The sequence below is a fragment of the Anomalospiza imberbis genome, chromosome 4 (assembly GCF_031753505.1).
Source record: "Anomalospiza imberbis isolate Cuckoo-Finch-1a 21T00152 chromosome 4, ASM3175350v1, whole genome shotgun sequence".
In the NCBI taxonomy this organism is placed as follows: Eukaryota; Metazoa; Chordata; class Aves; order Passeriformes; family Viduidae; genus Anomalospiza; species Anomalospiza imberbis.
Window position 1 is genome coordinate 14,367,998 of NC_089684.1, and position 13,953 is coordinate 14,381,950.

Sequence of the window (13,953 nt, forward strand, 5' to 3'; positions counted from 1 at the left end):
ATACAGGTCTACATCATAATCAAACACTGTTAGAACAAAAACACTGGATAATATAGTTGCAATATCAGGGAGTGCAAGCAGGGAATTAAAGGTAGATTATCTTAATAAAAACGAGTGTAACTTTTGCTTTTAGAAATCTTGTTTAAAAATCCACAGCATTATTGGTTTTCCACTGTTTAGAAATAAGCAAGTTTATTCACTTCACAGTATAAAGTGTTGAGAAAGCCAACTACATACCCTAGATAATTATGCACTTCTTGCTTTGTCTTTGCCAGTTGGACTAAGGAAGGCCTATCAAGTATCTGCAGCAGATACAGTTGCAAATCTGGGCTACTCCATATCCCAACCACAAAAATCACTCCCTTAGGAACATTCTATCCAGATAGCCAGTACATAGTATGAAAGATTGTTTTAAGAAAATAATCAGCAAGTTAACATTGCAGTACTAGCTGCCATGAGAAAGCTCCTCAGGCACCTGTGAATTGCATGAAGAATTAAGAATTCTAACAGTACAAGCTAGGACAGGATCAACATTTTCTTTCATAGCCATCTGTCTGATAGTGAGATGCATTCTCAAGAGAAAATGTCTCCTTGTTGTCCAAAGACACCAACTGCTGCAAATGAAACTATGCCCAAGAAAAGTCCATCTTAATTGTCAAGGGCAGCTTGTGCATACAGCATTAGTGCACTTTGACACAAGGAGAAGAAATTGTTTGTGACACTCAGACTAGCAGGAGATGCAAAGAGGAATAGCATCAGCACATCAGGAGGCAGCAAACACATTTAGCTGCAAAGATTTCTTTAGCAATATACAGAAGTTGAAAGCAAAAATTCAGCCAAAGCTATTAAAATTATGAGGGCACAATCATCAGGACAACACTGAAACCAAGGACAAGCTTACAAGCATGAAAGGAATAAAGGCTGACACTGCTGATGCTACATAAACATCACTGAATTCCTGATTTCAGTTAAAATACAAATTCAGAAACCTTGATGACCCTAAACCTTAAATGAAAAATTCAAACAACACTTAGGTGAATAAAAAACAAACCAAAAAAAGTACTAAGAGCAAACAATGCAGTGTGACATCTCAGCAGCTTAGAGGTCAACAAAGATTTAAAAAGATGCAGAGTGTGCCACACTTCACACTTACTTCAGGGAGAACTCATTGCACTCAAATTAAAAACAAATCCTGCAAAACAAAGGCTGAAATTAGAAACTTATATCAAAGACTAGTAGTAGCAAAGACACCAAGATAACGTCTACATCAGATCCAGGTGATTTAAACAAACACCTAATCACCTTATACTCTTAGTGATAGTTATAGACAGTATCACTTGACTGAATAGAGTAACTTGCTCTCTGCAAGTGGACTGACATGTTTAAATTAATATTTGTGTGCAGTGACTCCACCTGATATTCAATAGGCACTTAAGGGATCTTTGCCCACAAATGACAACACTTTTATATCCCTAGTGCAAAGATAACATAAAGGAAGGTATAACCATAACATTGAAATACCTGCCAGAAATATCAGGAAAAGTGTAATTAAAATTGGCAATAGTACCTACAGAACACTCACTGACCTCTGCAAGTCTTAGTCCAATCCCTTACTAGAAAAGTGTGACTAACTGCCTAAAGACATTACTCCAGCTACTCAGAAACTATTAGAATTTGCAAACTGTTGCATTCTAGCTGAAATGGCAGTGTTACAGCCCACTTACATGCCACATGAAAGGAAGCAGGATGTATCCAACAGACTCCTTAATTGAGGCAGCTCTACAGTATAAGCAACCATGAACTGGACACAATCTTCAGTGAATTACAGAAGACCCACAAGATTTCAAAGACATTAAATGTGTGACATGCCAGTTTTCATAAAAAATTTCCTTTAAAGAGCAAAACACAAAGCTACACCAAAAAAGAATGCCTATGCACAGCACTCTGGAAAGTCAGCTGCTTGAAGAGCAAGTGCTAGGATGGAGACATCCCAACCAAACAAGTGTTGTAATCACCGAATATTCTGAACTGGAATAGAACCACAATGATCATCAAAGTTCAACTCCTGACCCTGCACAGTACCACAGCCCTCAAAGTAACACCATGTGCCTGAAAGCATTGCTCAAACACTTCTTGAACTCTGGCAGGCTTGGTGCTGTGCCCATTTCCTTGGTGAGCCTGTAATTCACAAGATGGAAGCAGTTCAGTCCTCTATAGGTCTTCAACAGTATTTTGTAAAGAAGCATGTTTTTATAGAGAATGCATACTGGTTAAGCATGAAAAGCAGCAAAAATGTAAAAAAATAATAGTTACACTAAATAGACCCTTTCAATTATAAAACAGACCCCTCTGCCTTGTAAGATTACTGTTTGCATTTGAGAAGTCTGGCCAGAACCACAGCTGCTCCCTCAGTTCCCCTCCTCCCCAACTCCTTTCACTGGTCCTGAGCAACACTCCATTTCTATCTGACAAAGACTTCAGCACATAAAAACCAAAAACTTTGTATTCATCAGATCATAACAAAGTAAGAGTTATGCTATGAATATCTTGTGGGCACTACACAGAAACATGAACAATCCAGCTTTCAGGCAGCAATTGAGAAAAAGGCTATATACATGCAGACAAAGAACTGGAGTCTGAATTTATCCTGTCTTGGTACACTCCTTTCAAGCTTTCTGAGCATAAAGTGCTGCCTCCTTCCATTGTTTCTGAGGACTACACACAAAACACACTTTGGGAGGAAGGAAATGGGTGGTGCTGTGTTCTACAAAGGAGCAAAGAGAAGCTGTGTGAGAAAGCTGGTAATATAAGCAACAGGAAGAGGTTAACAGGGAGGAAGAATTATGCATCTAAAGAACAACAAGGGAGGCATGAGAAAGAGGAAAAGCACATATGTGCTGGGAAGAGGAGAAGCAGCAAAGTGCACCCTTTCATAGTCAACAAAGCACTTAAAACATGAATGGCTTGTTTAATCATATTCAAGAGCAATAAATACATAAGCCATACGAACATTAATTTTGGTAAAGTCTCTGCTATGAGCTTTTCATAAATACAATGACTGACTTGCCAAATGAATTTCACATTGACCAAGGCATAGCATGCAAAATCTCAAGAAGCTCAGTGGTTTGGCAACATTAATTGAGCATAAAACAAAATTTAACATTCTTTTGAAACTTTTACCTTCAGCTTTAATGATAGAAAGACTTCTACCAGTTTCAGGGCTGTTCCATCTAAACATTGCACTGTGCTACTACCTCCTCTCAGGGAGCTACAGGAAACAGGACCCCAGGTATCCTTGGAAGTTGCATTTCACAGGTTTTCTTTTACTCCTCTACTAAGAAGGCACAGAATTTTTCAAAGCACAGTACCAGAACCTGAATAAACTTCAGCCAAGTTCTCTGCTGACATTACTTACAGTGAAATATTCACTTATTTCAAAGGTTACCCAAGACACAAAGGCTGTCCAGAATGTGTCATCAGCAAGAGCAAGAAATAAAACCAAAACAATTTTTTTGAGTAACCAGGAAAATCTGTCCTCTAACCCAAACCAAATAATAAGCAAAGGAAACAAAGATTGACAAATTAGTGTACTAGAGGATGGAGAAGAAAAATCAAAATGGACAGAAGTCAATCTGAATTAGACCTTTTCATTAACACAAAAAGCCAAAGATTCTTCAATTGAATAAATACCTCGAAACTAAAATGAGTCTGCAGTGCCACTATATGGCCAAGAAAGAAGAGAGCTCAGGAATAATCCATCTATAGCTATGTACTATAGCTACTAGTTTTGAAAGAGCTAGTATTTGATACCACAAACCGAATAACAAGACCTGGTGAAGCTGTCACATCAGGAGCTACACCAGGGGACCAAAGCATTACAAACATATTAGAAATGTAGTGGAGACAAACAAGTCATCAGTCTGACTTAATAAAACCCTGAGAACACATCTCAAAATAGAAAATTGTTTATAGATCCTGGAGAAAATACAGGAAGGAATAAAACACAAGGCAGAGGCAATATCAAGTAAAATAAACCACCTACCTGCACAGGAGGGAAAAAACTATGTGCTGTAAGACATGGAAGTATCCATTTGGAGAGGGACTACTGCTGGAGTTCTTGATGATCAGATTATTACCTTAATAGCAATAATCATCATAGCACAAATGGTTGGGAGTACAGTGTTGGAATTCACAACAGATCAGAATATTGTAAGAGAAGAATGTGATGATATGATAATCACAGTGACAAAACTAGAATAAAACTCAGATCAAGATGCAGATCATGCTTCATTTTAAGCAATATTTTTAGACATCTACATTCAAAGGAAAAAAAAAAAACCTCAGAAACAACCAAATAAACACAGCAACCCCCCCCTACAAACTGCACAAAATGTAGAGTGCATACAGAAATTTCCACTCTACCTGTCCCACTTAAGTTTGACTTATTTTGACAGGACAGATAGGAAGAACATATGGCCACTGTAAGGTATAGGTACAAGAAAGAAGAAGGGAAGAGAGCTGCTCAGCCCAAAGAATGTTTAATGCAAAAATCACATACACACATAAACAAGCACATGGAGGCTCAATATCTTTTGACAACCAGAGGAATGGATCAGTCTCCCAGGTAAGAAATGCAGCAACAGCACTATCTCTCCTTAAGAGCAGAACGTGTATCAAGGCCATATGAGGGTTCCCAGGACTGTCAAACCAGAACAAATCCCGTTCTCCACTGATGTTGGAAGTAGGGCCTCAATGTGGAAGGTTGCTTTTTATCAGTGCAATTTCCTGTGTTTTACTTGGACTCTGACCAAAGACACCAAGGCAGAAAAGCCATCCCGGGCCTCACAGCCTACCTTCTCTTAGAAAACCACAGTTCAGAGCATCTTATTTGTTGCACAAAACTCAAAACTAGTTAAAAACTGCTCCTATTTCTCTAATTATGAGAAAAGCCTCAAAACATACTGAACACAGCACCTAGGTGATTTATCTCTGCCACACCTACTGACCCTGGCACAAGTGGCAAAATTTTCCTGGAACTGTATCAGAAGATAACAGCTGCATGTCAAAACAGTTTGGTAGTTACTGAGAAAGCATTTTAAACATCACTACTCCAGTGTTAAGTTTCACTGAAAAAAATTACTTTAAATAATGCTGCACTGGCTTCTTTTCCGGTGCAGATATGCTAGCTAAAAAAGTGGATGCTGCAATAGTATACAATGGGGTTTTTTTCCAATACATACACATATATATATAAAATGGGGTTTTATATATCTAATGTTTTTATATACACACACAAAGGATTTCATTGCCAGCAAGGGCAACAGTGCTGCAAAGAAATTAATCCTCCTTTCAGACATTAGACTACCTAGGCCAAAACTAGGACTTTAAGTATTGACCAAATAAAGAAAGAAAATCCAAATTAATTCTCCAAACTGAAAGAGAAGACTGAACACGTCAAGCCACTGAGTAAAAAGCTGAGGGAGCTACGAGTCTACACTTAAGGAGAAGCCAGCACTTCTACTTAACACAAATTTGAGTTTTGACACAGAGAGCCAAGACTCATTTCTCTACAGAGAATGCAGCCTGTGTGTAGAGTGTCACTGTATAAATTTAATCCCAGGAAAATCAAATGCAAATAGTTTAAGATTATGCTGTTGATGGTTGCTAGTAGTTGAATATCTTAAACTAATTCATACATACCCACCACATATAAGCAAGACAGAATTTTAAAGGTTTTCATATTCTAGTAAAAACTCTACATTTTCATTTATCACATTTTCAGTGGAAAACAGAAAGTAACAGATTCCACCTAACATCAGCAATAAACATACTTTCACTCCCAGCCTTCTCTCAAAGCATGCAATTTTTAGAGACAACACTGTAAAGCTTACTTAAAGGACAATCTAGAGTTAGGGGACCAAAATTATATTAATCATCTCACATGGCTGCTGGCTCCTGAGGGGGTCAATTTTCTGAGTAATTTTAACAATGTTCATATTTTCTTTAATGGATCTGTGTTATTTAATTTATGTTAGAGAGGCTGTTCCTGCTACATAGGCTTAATTCACAGAAGTATTTTTAATGTTTCATTCCATAGCAAGGAATACATAAATATTAATACTTGCAATTAAATTATTACTTGAATTCTCTAGAGTTGATTTTGTTTCAGCTGTGCAACAATCCATACGAGACAGCCTAGAAATGTATTGCATTTTCTACCCATCTTGAAGAAAATAGAGGGCTTTTGGTTTTGTTTCTTTTTTAAACCAAAACCTGTTCCTCACCTTAGGTTGACCAAATATTTTAGTCTCAGATTTACAGATGTAAAACATGCACGCTTGTCCAAATGACCAAGATGAATCCATTGAAGTAGTACGTTCAATACTTCATCTTTTACAGATTTGTGCTGACTCCAGTGTGCAATATACTGCATAAAGGAGTAGCCTCTGCCTCAGTAAGTTTCAGTAAAAAAAAAAAAAAAAAAAGAACACAGATAATGGAATGTCATTTCTTCAAACACACAAAAAAATCCTTAGATTTCAGTTCCATTTTGGTGAATGCAACACTAAATCCCAGCAACTGGTATTTACTTGTCTGCATTTTGCTGCACCCACTCAGTAAGTACAGAATTTAAATTACACATACTACAACTACCAAACCTGTTTCAGATGTCACACCAAGGCCTTTACTTCTATTGAATCAGTTGCTGTGTGATGTGTTATTTATCACCCAGTCCACAACAAATTAAGCTATCTATACTGGATACTATGTTGAAGATGTCTTTACATAATGTGATCTAAAATACTAATTACAGTAAGGAGGCATAAACAGGAGGATAGGGAGCACTGCCTAATTCAATAATATATCAAGCACAGAGAAAAAATTGACAAGTGTGCAAACACCTCACAAGTTGGTAAGAGGAATTATTTCCCTATCACTGTGCCTGTAGTACTACTGGAGGACAATCCTGTAGGTAAAATATGTAAAAATGTGTGTTCAATCTACTTATGCAAAAACAAATTTTAATCTTTAGCTTGTTGAAATATGCCTAATAAATATTAGCCACAGATTCACAGAAAGTAGTTCCACTACACAACACAAATCTAAATATCCATAATTTCTTTCTTTACGGTGCTAGAGATTACGGCAATAAAAACACAATGTTTACAAGTCCTATATTTTCAGTGACTTTTAGCTTTCTTATAATTCCAAGTTTGGATCATTTCTAGAGCTATGTTAGGAAGACTTATATCCAGACAGCATTTTGTTGCTTCTCTTTGCATTGAGCTAATTTTAGACTTGGAAATACCACCTGCCAGGCATTTCAAAGCTAGATGGGATACGGCTGTTTATGGCTTTAGCAGTATCATTTTAAACCAGTCTTCCACATACCACTGGAAATAAAGAATCTAGCCTCTGAGGAAAAAATCAAATCTACAGACCTGACATTGAATTAACATCAGCTTGTATTACTGGGGATACTATTGGGTGATATTTATTATTTGACATACCTTGTTCGGTAAAATCCCGAACATACTTCCATACTTCCATACTTCTCCCTACCCAAATGTTAAAACATATATTTCCTTACTTTTACACTATTCAGAATATAAAATCAACACAATCTTACCTTTAAAACTGTTTACATTCTACATACACCTAAGTCCATACCTTTTTTGGCATCTCAAATGATTCTGCTGGGGATGCTCACAGTATCAGTCATTCTCATTCAGCAGTATGCACACCAAAGTTTTCAAAAATTATCAGCAGCACAACTGTATATAAAGAAAAACTCCACACCAGTGGTTTGCCCACATCACTTGGCAATGTCCTTTTAATATTAATACACAGAGAAGTAAAATTTTTTCATAAATTTGTTCAAGTATGTGGAACATGTAAAATGCATAAGAATCAATATGGACTTCATTAATGTTATATTTATTTATTTTCCAGCTTCATACAAACTGGATGTAGAAGCATAAACATAGTACATTTCTACCATTTTCAACAAAAATATAACCAATATGTACAATTATTGTATTAAAAATACAAAAGGATACAGACTCCACCAATGTCTTTCTAAAAGACATACAGGTACAAGTAGTATCAAAAGTATGAGGAAATCACCAGTTAATTGTACATTCTGCACTTGACATCACAGAGCGAACTGAGATTAGCAGTCCTATGGTCTACAATTACTTAATGCTTATATAACATTTGTGCAACTTGTGATAGAGCTAGGATTTTGTATTTCTATATGCACATGAGGTCCATAGCCTTGAGAATAAAACTGGCAAATAATGCATATTACATGTAAAATTACAAATGCATAATTGACAATGTTATATATATAAGCAAATAGACAAAAGCTATGATTACTGGAGAGAGAATTAAATAAAGCACTGACATTTGTTTGATACAGTGAAAAAACACTGCAATTTGATCTTTAAAAGTTGAAGCTATTTACGTTTATCTACTGATCAATATGATCAGCTGAGTTCAATGGAAAAAAAAAATCCAAGACCAGCAGTTCCTCACATTTGAGTACTACTCGGATTGGCAGCCTTCACTTCTCCGGAGTCTGTGCAAAAACAACACAAAAATAGAGGGGAGGGTCATTTCAGTCATTATAGGGTTAATAGCAGCTGTGAGCAGGTGGTTGCTACACATTGGCCTTCTCTACACATGCAGTGTTCCATGAAGCCATTAACAGTTGTGACTATTTCTGCATTGCAAAGGCTGGCAAATCTAATGGTGTTATTTTTTTCACTTAAAGGCTCGATTATCCCCTAACGTCAAAGTCAATAGATGGAAGTTATTAGATCAGTGTTAACAGCTGACACGAGCTGTGCCATCCCAACTTGCCTTCACTGCAGTGTTATCCAGTTAATTTTTATTTTAATATAACTACTATATAGTTTAAAAATAAAAAGCATATAACTTAACGGTGGGGTTGCCATCTGTCTTATTACAATGGGACACTTTTTTTTAGCATGCCATCCTGTATTCCGCAAGGCACAGGTATGAGGCACACTGTGTCCTCTTGATCACTGACCAGTTGTGAGCACTGTGTTTCTGCATTTACACCAGACCCAGATGAGGATGCTGTTAGCACTAACATTTACAAACTCATGAAGATTCCAGGGTGGGGCACATTAAGAGCAAAGCCAGGTAGTCAAGGAAAGGCTGCATCCTGCAACCTCTGCCTTCCCTTCTGCCCTGCTCAGCCATGTGATAGCAATATTCTTCCAGGAGCTCAGGCTGGCAACCCTACTTACAGGTGTGAAATAATACTGTAATTACTCTTCAGATGCACTATTTGATCTCCCAAACACAAACATACAAAATTGTAACAAAGGCATTGTAAACAAGCAAATAAGCACTGCCTCCTTGAAGGATCTCAAAGCAATTTTCTCTTTGTAGGTTAAAGGCCAAACGTAATTTGACAACTAACTTATCTCATTATTCCAATGAGACTAAGTGCTAGGATTGTGATTAAAATCTAAAAGGAAGATTTAAAAAAACCCTTCCAGGCATTGGGAAGTGCAGCCAGAGTCAATCATCCTGATGTGACGATCTTGGAATTTGGAATGATACTGTGTGATGTGGCAGACAGCGACAGTGGTAGCTTGGAGATTGCTGCACTGTGCATTTCAAGCAACACAGTTTGAAAAGTGCCAGGGCGATTTCTTCACAGTATTTCACATGCAAGGGGAGAGGGGACAGAAGGGGGAGGGGCAGAGGAAGAAGCCCCATGCTGCTTTAAGGCAGGGAAGGAGGCAAATAGGTCCACCATCTTTTAATCATAGTTCCAAGGCTCCTATTCTAGGGACGTCTTCTTGTGCTCTCCTTTAAGGTGGCTCACTCTGGATCCAGAAAAACCCAAGTCTTAGACAGCAGAGACTTGTTCATCTTCTGCAAACATAACAGAATAAGGGAAAATAGAATTTAGCTCATAAAGAACAAGACTGCTACTGAATGAAAACAAGCTGTGCATACAACAACAACTGTGTATTGTGCTCATGTGTTCTCCATTTCATTGTATAAGTATATATACTTTAAAACAATCTAAATTTCAGTACATTTCAGGTCTCATGAGACATATTCCTTTGGAATTTTGATCTTGAAGAAAAAAGGACAATTGCTTTAACTGAGCTAGATGCAGTTATCACCCCGAGGAGCACAATAGAGACTCCTAGATATCTAATAGCTTCAGAAAGGCATCTGACATTTTTTTCCTAAATATATCTTCAGTCATCGTTAGTAGAAACAATTAAAATTGTCTGTCATGGTAACTCAAAGTTTGAGGCAATTCAGTTAAGGTAGACTTCATTTTTTTTCCCATCATGTTCAACTGCAAAGTTCATCCTGCACCTAAAACCTTAGTAACTAAGCAGTTAGAGGGAGAAGGAGAATGTTAGTCTATCATTAAGCAAAACAAAGCATTCAAGTGAGTGATATTGGCACCACCCTGCCTAAATTTTGAGGACCTAAAGCTGCAACCCAGCTACACTTGCTCTCCATGGAAAAACATCACAGTTGAGCTAAAGCATAAAGATGTAGACACATTTGGACCAGCAAAGTAGTTAGACAGCAGTGGGCTCATCATGTGAAACAGAGTGGAAGCCTCAGTGTTCACAGCGTAAGGAGCTTCAGGTAGAATGTGAGCAACTATCCAAATAAACCTGAGCAACAGTGCTCTATGGGGTGGATGGGCAAGCATTCTGTAGACCAGGATACATTGTCCCCAGTCCACAGAATATTTGAGCATTTTTGATCAAGTCAAATTTGATCGAAAATTTTCATCATTAAATACATGGTTAATGTGGAAAATCTTGGCAGGCAGGGCTGTACAAGGTGAACATAGGCACCTCCAGAGAAGCTGCCTAAGCCAACTGCTTGGTTGTTCAAGACTCAAGTGGACCTATGTTCCAAATTTAAATTACATTTAGGATGAATTTAATTCCTTCCCTTCCAGAAAGTTAACAAATAGCAAATTTTGAAATGAAATAGAGTTCAAATTATCACAAGATTTGTGTCATTTGCTCTGTGTCTGTGAAAGTACTGACCCGTTTTGCATGCAGCACACTCAAAATCTAACAATTAGAAATTTACCATCTTCCTCTGTGGAAAACCCTTGAGATGGATAGTGAGCAAGACGTGGGTCTGACTCATTTGGCTTATGCCACTGAGGTTTGTTCACGGGCCTGCCAGCTGAGTGGCCGTGTGACTGCTGCTGTGGAGTTGCTGTCCCGTGAGTCTCACATGTCCGTGCCACCATTCTAGACCTCTGAAGTGCTATGTTGTAGTCTGGAGGCTTCCTGGTTGGATGGGAGCCACCTTCTGCAAACTCAGCAATAGGTATTCCTACATAACCGGGAGGAGTTGGAGGTGGTTCCCGATATCGACCCTCTTTTCTTGCTGCAGGAAAAACAACAGGTGATTGTTAGAGACAGGATGAGGAACACTGCTCAAAGGAAAATAGACAGTTAAAAGCTAAATAAATATCAACCAACTCAACAGCCCAGGAACAGAAACTCTGAACGACAGAGGTTAACTAACATATGCTAGACAAGGAGTTTGTGAAAAATAAATGAGTCAAGAAAGTACAGAATATACAACATACACAGGATATAGATATTCTTCCAGCAGTGAACCATTAGTCTAACAAAATTCACCAAATCTCATAGGGAATTTGTTCAAACTTTACAACTGAAGCTGTTCTATCAATTGTATACAATAAAATGTACAGTGATCAAAGCAACAAGGAAGACTCAAGAATCCACAGAAGTAGTAAACATCATGAATTTTAGCATCTCTCCACATGCATGATTAACTTAATTCTGAAGATGGGCTTTGCATCCAAGAACTAATCTCTTCTGTTTTTAGTATCTTGGAGGGGAAAAAAGAAATAATCTGATACATTATTTTCTTCCTACAAATCTTACTACTTAATGAGGCATAAGCTACAACTCCAGGAGATCAGGAAGAGAAGTAAGCTTCATCATCATACTACTTGCATGCACAACTGTCTGCAGCCCTTATGGTTGTATTCTCTGCAAAATCAAAATTGGAAGTATTCACATAAGAACAATGACTGAATATGTTTTTATCTAGGAGATGGAAAGACCACCACCTAGCCTGTGGATCTCACTGAGATGTAACTGTTTGCCTGAAAAAGGCTTATCTCAGGGCATACTGAGAAGCCCTCTTGGAGAGAACTTTAAGGGAAAAAAAGCCAGTTAAAAATCCTAAGCATCTGCCAGGACACACAACAGATAGACAAGAGTCTCTGTTTCAGAGTTAAGTACTTAGAGAAGTCAACTGTGACTTTGATATTGAACACTTATTGTGGGTCCAGCCCTTTAACACATGACCACTTTAATGGCAAACCTTACAAATACAGCAGGAAAAAACCACTGACACAGACAATTTGCACAGCTTGTCATACACTATATTCTTGCATAAGTGCTGATGACAACACCACCCTGCATTACACAGGATGATTTGACTGAAAGAGCTGTACAAGCTTAATATGGACTTGTGCTACTTGGATGCAAGTTTTTATAGATTAAAAATAAATCCTTGGTATTACAACAAAAACAACAATTTTCAAATAGGGTCTAAGTATTTTTCTTGGGCAAACTGTTTTAACTGAGCAAAACAGCATGAAGAAGTTTCTGAGAAACTTTATTCAAAGATTTCTGAAAATCAGAATTTCCACAGAAAAATTCTATTGTAGAAAAATTCTACTGAAATACTACAAGAAATCAATATCTATTAAGTGCAAAAGAACTATGTAAACCAGTGGGTTCTGTTGGATAGTGATACATAGAGTTACATTTGCAGGACAGTTAGTTAACAGTAGTGAAGGCCATGGAATTGTGTTGGCTCGAATTTTCAGGTGTCTTTCATGTTCTTTCAAGTCTGTAAAAATGCAGTGGCAAGCACTGCCTTGAAAGGCAAGTTTGGAAGCACACCTGTTACACGTTCTGGAGGAAACCAAGGGTATCAAAGAGTAAAATTAGAGATTGGCATGAATCCATACACCTTCTTCCTCTTGATAGCCCAGGGATTTAGACCTGCACCCAAACATTGAGGCAAAAGGCCACTGCTAAGAAATATACTTGGGCAGAAAATGGAAAAGCTCTTTATCATAGTGGTCTCAGCATGACCTCAATCTGGCAGACTTTCAGCTGTGTCAGCAAAAAATGGCTTTTAGACAGTTTTTCATGTTAACCTGACAAAAGGCAAAGTGAGGAGGAATGAAAGGCAGAAAAGAGGCAAAAATTCAGAGGTATTGGATGGCCCACAGATTAGGATGCATAGAAGGAACAATATGATAAAAATGTTAAGCTCTGCCAAAGACACCTTCATACTAATTTATACATTATCTGATCTTTCCATTATTGAATGCACAGAAATGTATTTCAGCTCTAACTTTGAAACCTCTTCAGTTTCAGCAGTCCAAAGAAACATTTCAGTTGGTATTTTAGCACAAAGGGGTCCCATTTTCAGAAGTAAGGAATATTCACAATTATCAGACAAGTCATACAAAGGTATAAAGTAAAACACTTTATAAAAATCAGGCCACATTTACTAAGATTTCTAAATATAGCCTATGCAGCCTTACTGAGATGAGAAATTCAAATTTCAGAACAGACATCTAAATACATCAACCTCTCAAAATACTGCTCAGCAGTTGAGCTAGTTTTTTGATGTATGGCAGGCTCTCTTGAAACACAAAGGCACTGCCAGATCTGAGAATCAACAATAAATAGTATTTTCCCTAGCAATAAATGTACAGTTAAAGGGAAAAAAATTGAGACTACAAAATATTCAGTTTTGCTTTTAAAAATTAAAAAAAAAACCAAAACAAAACAAAAAAAAAACACAGACAAAAGAAATGCAGAACAACATGAGAAAACTTAAGCAAATAAATTAAAATACTTC

The 13,953-nt window shown here is 37.4% G+C and overlaps 1 protein-coding gene across 8 annotated transcripts in view; it reads right to left on the minus strand.

The window, feature by feature from the left end:
* Positions 1-7,917: 7,917 nt before the first annotated feature.
* The window catches only part of RAPGEF2 (Rap guanine nucleotide exchange factor 2), a 185,276-nt gene continuing 179,240 nt past the window's right edge, over positions 7,918-13,953 (minus strand). For all 8 annotated transcript variants that reach the window (XM_068187179.1, XM_068187176.1, XM_068187180.1 and 5 more), the window contains 2 exons: positions 11,116-11,421; positions 7,918-9,915 (listed from right to left, as the gene is read on the minus strand). In XM_068187179.1, coding sequence (XP_068043280.1) covers positions 9,890-9,915; positions 11,116-11,421 — 332 coding nt within the window. In that variant the 3' untranslated portion in view covers positions 7,918-9,889. The remainder of the gene's footprint in view (positions 9,916-11,115; positions 11,422-13,953) is intronic.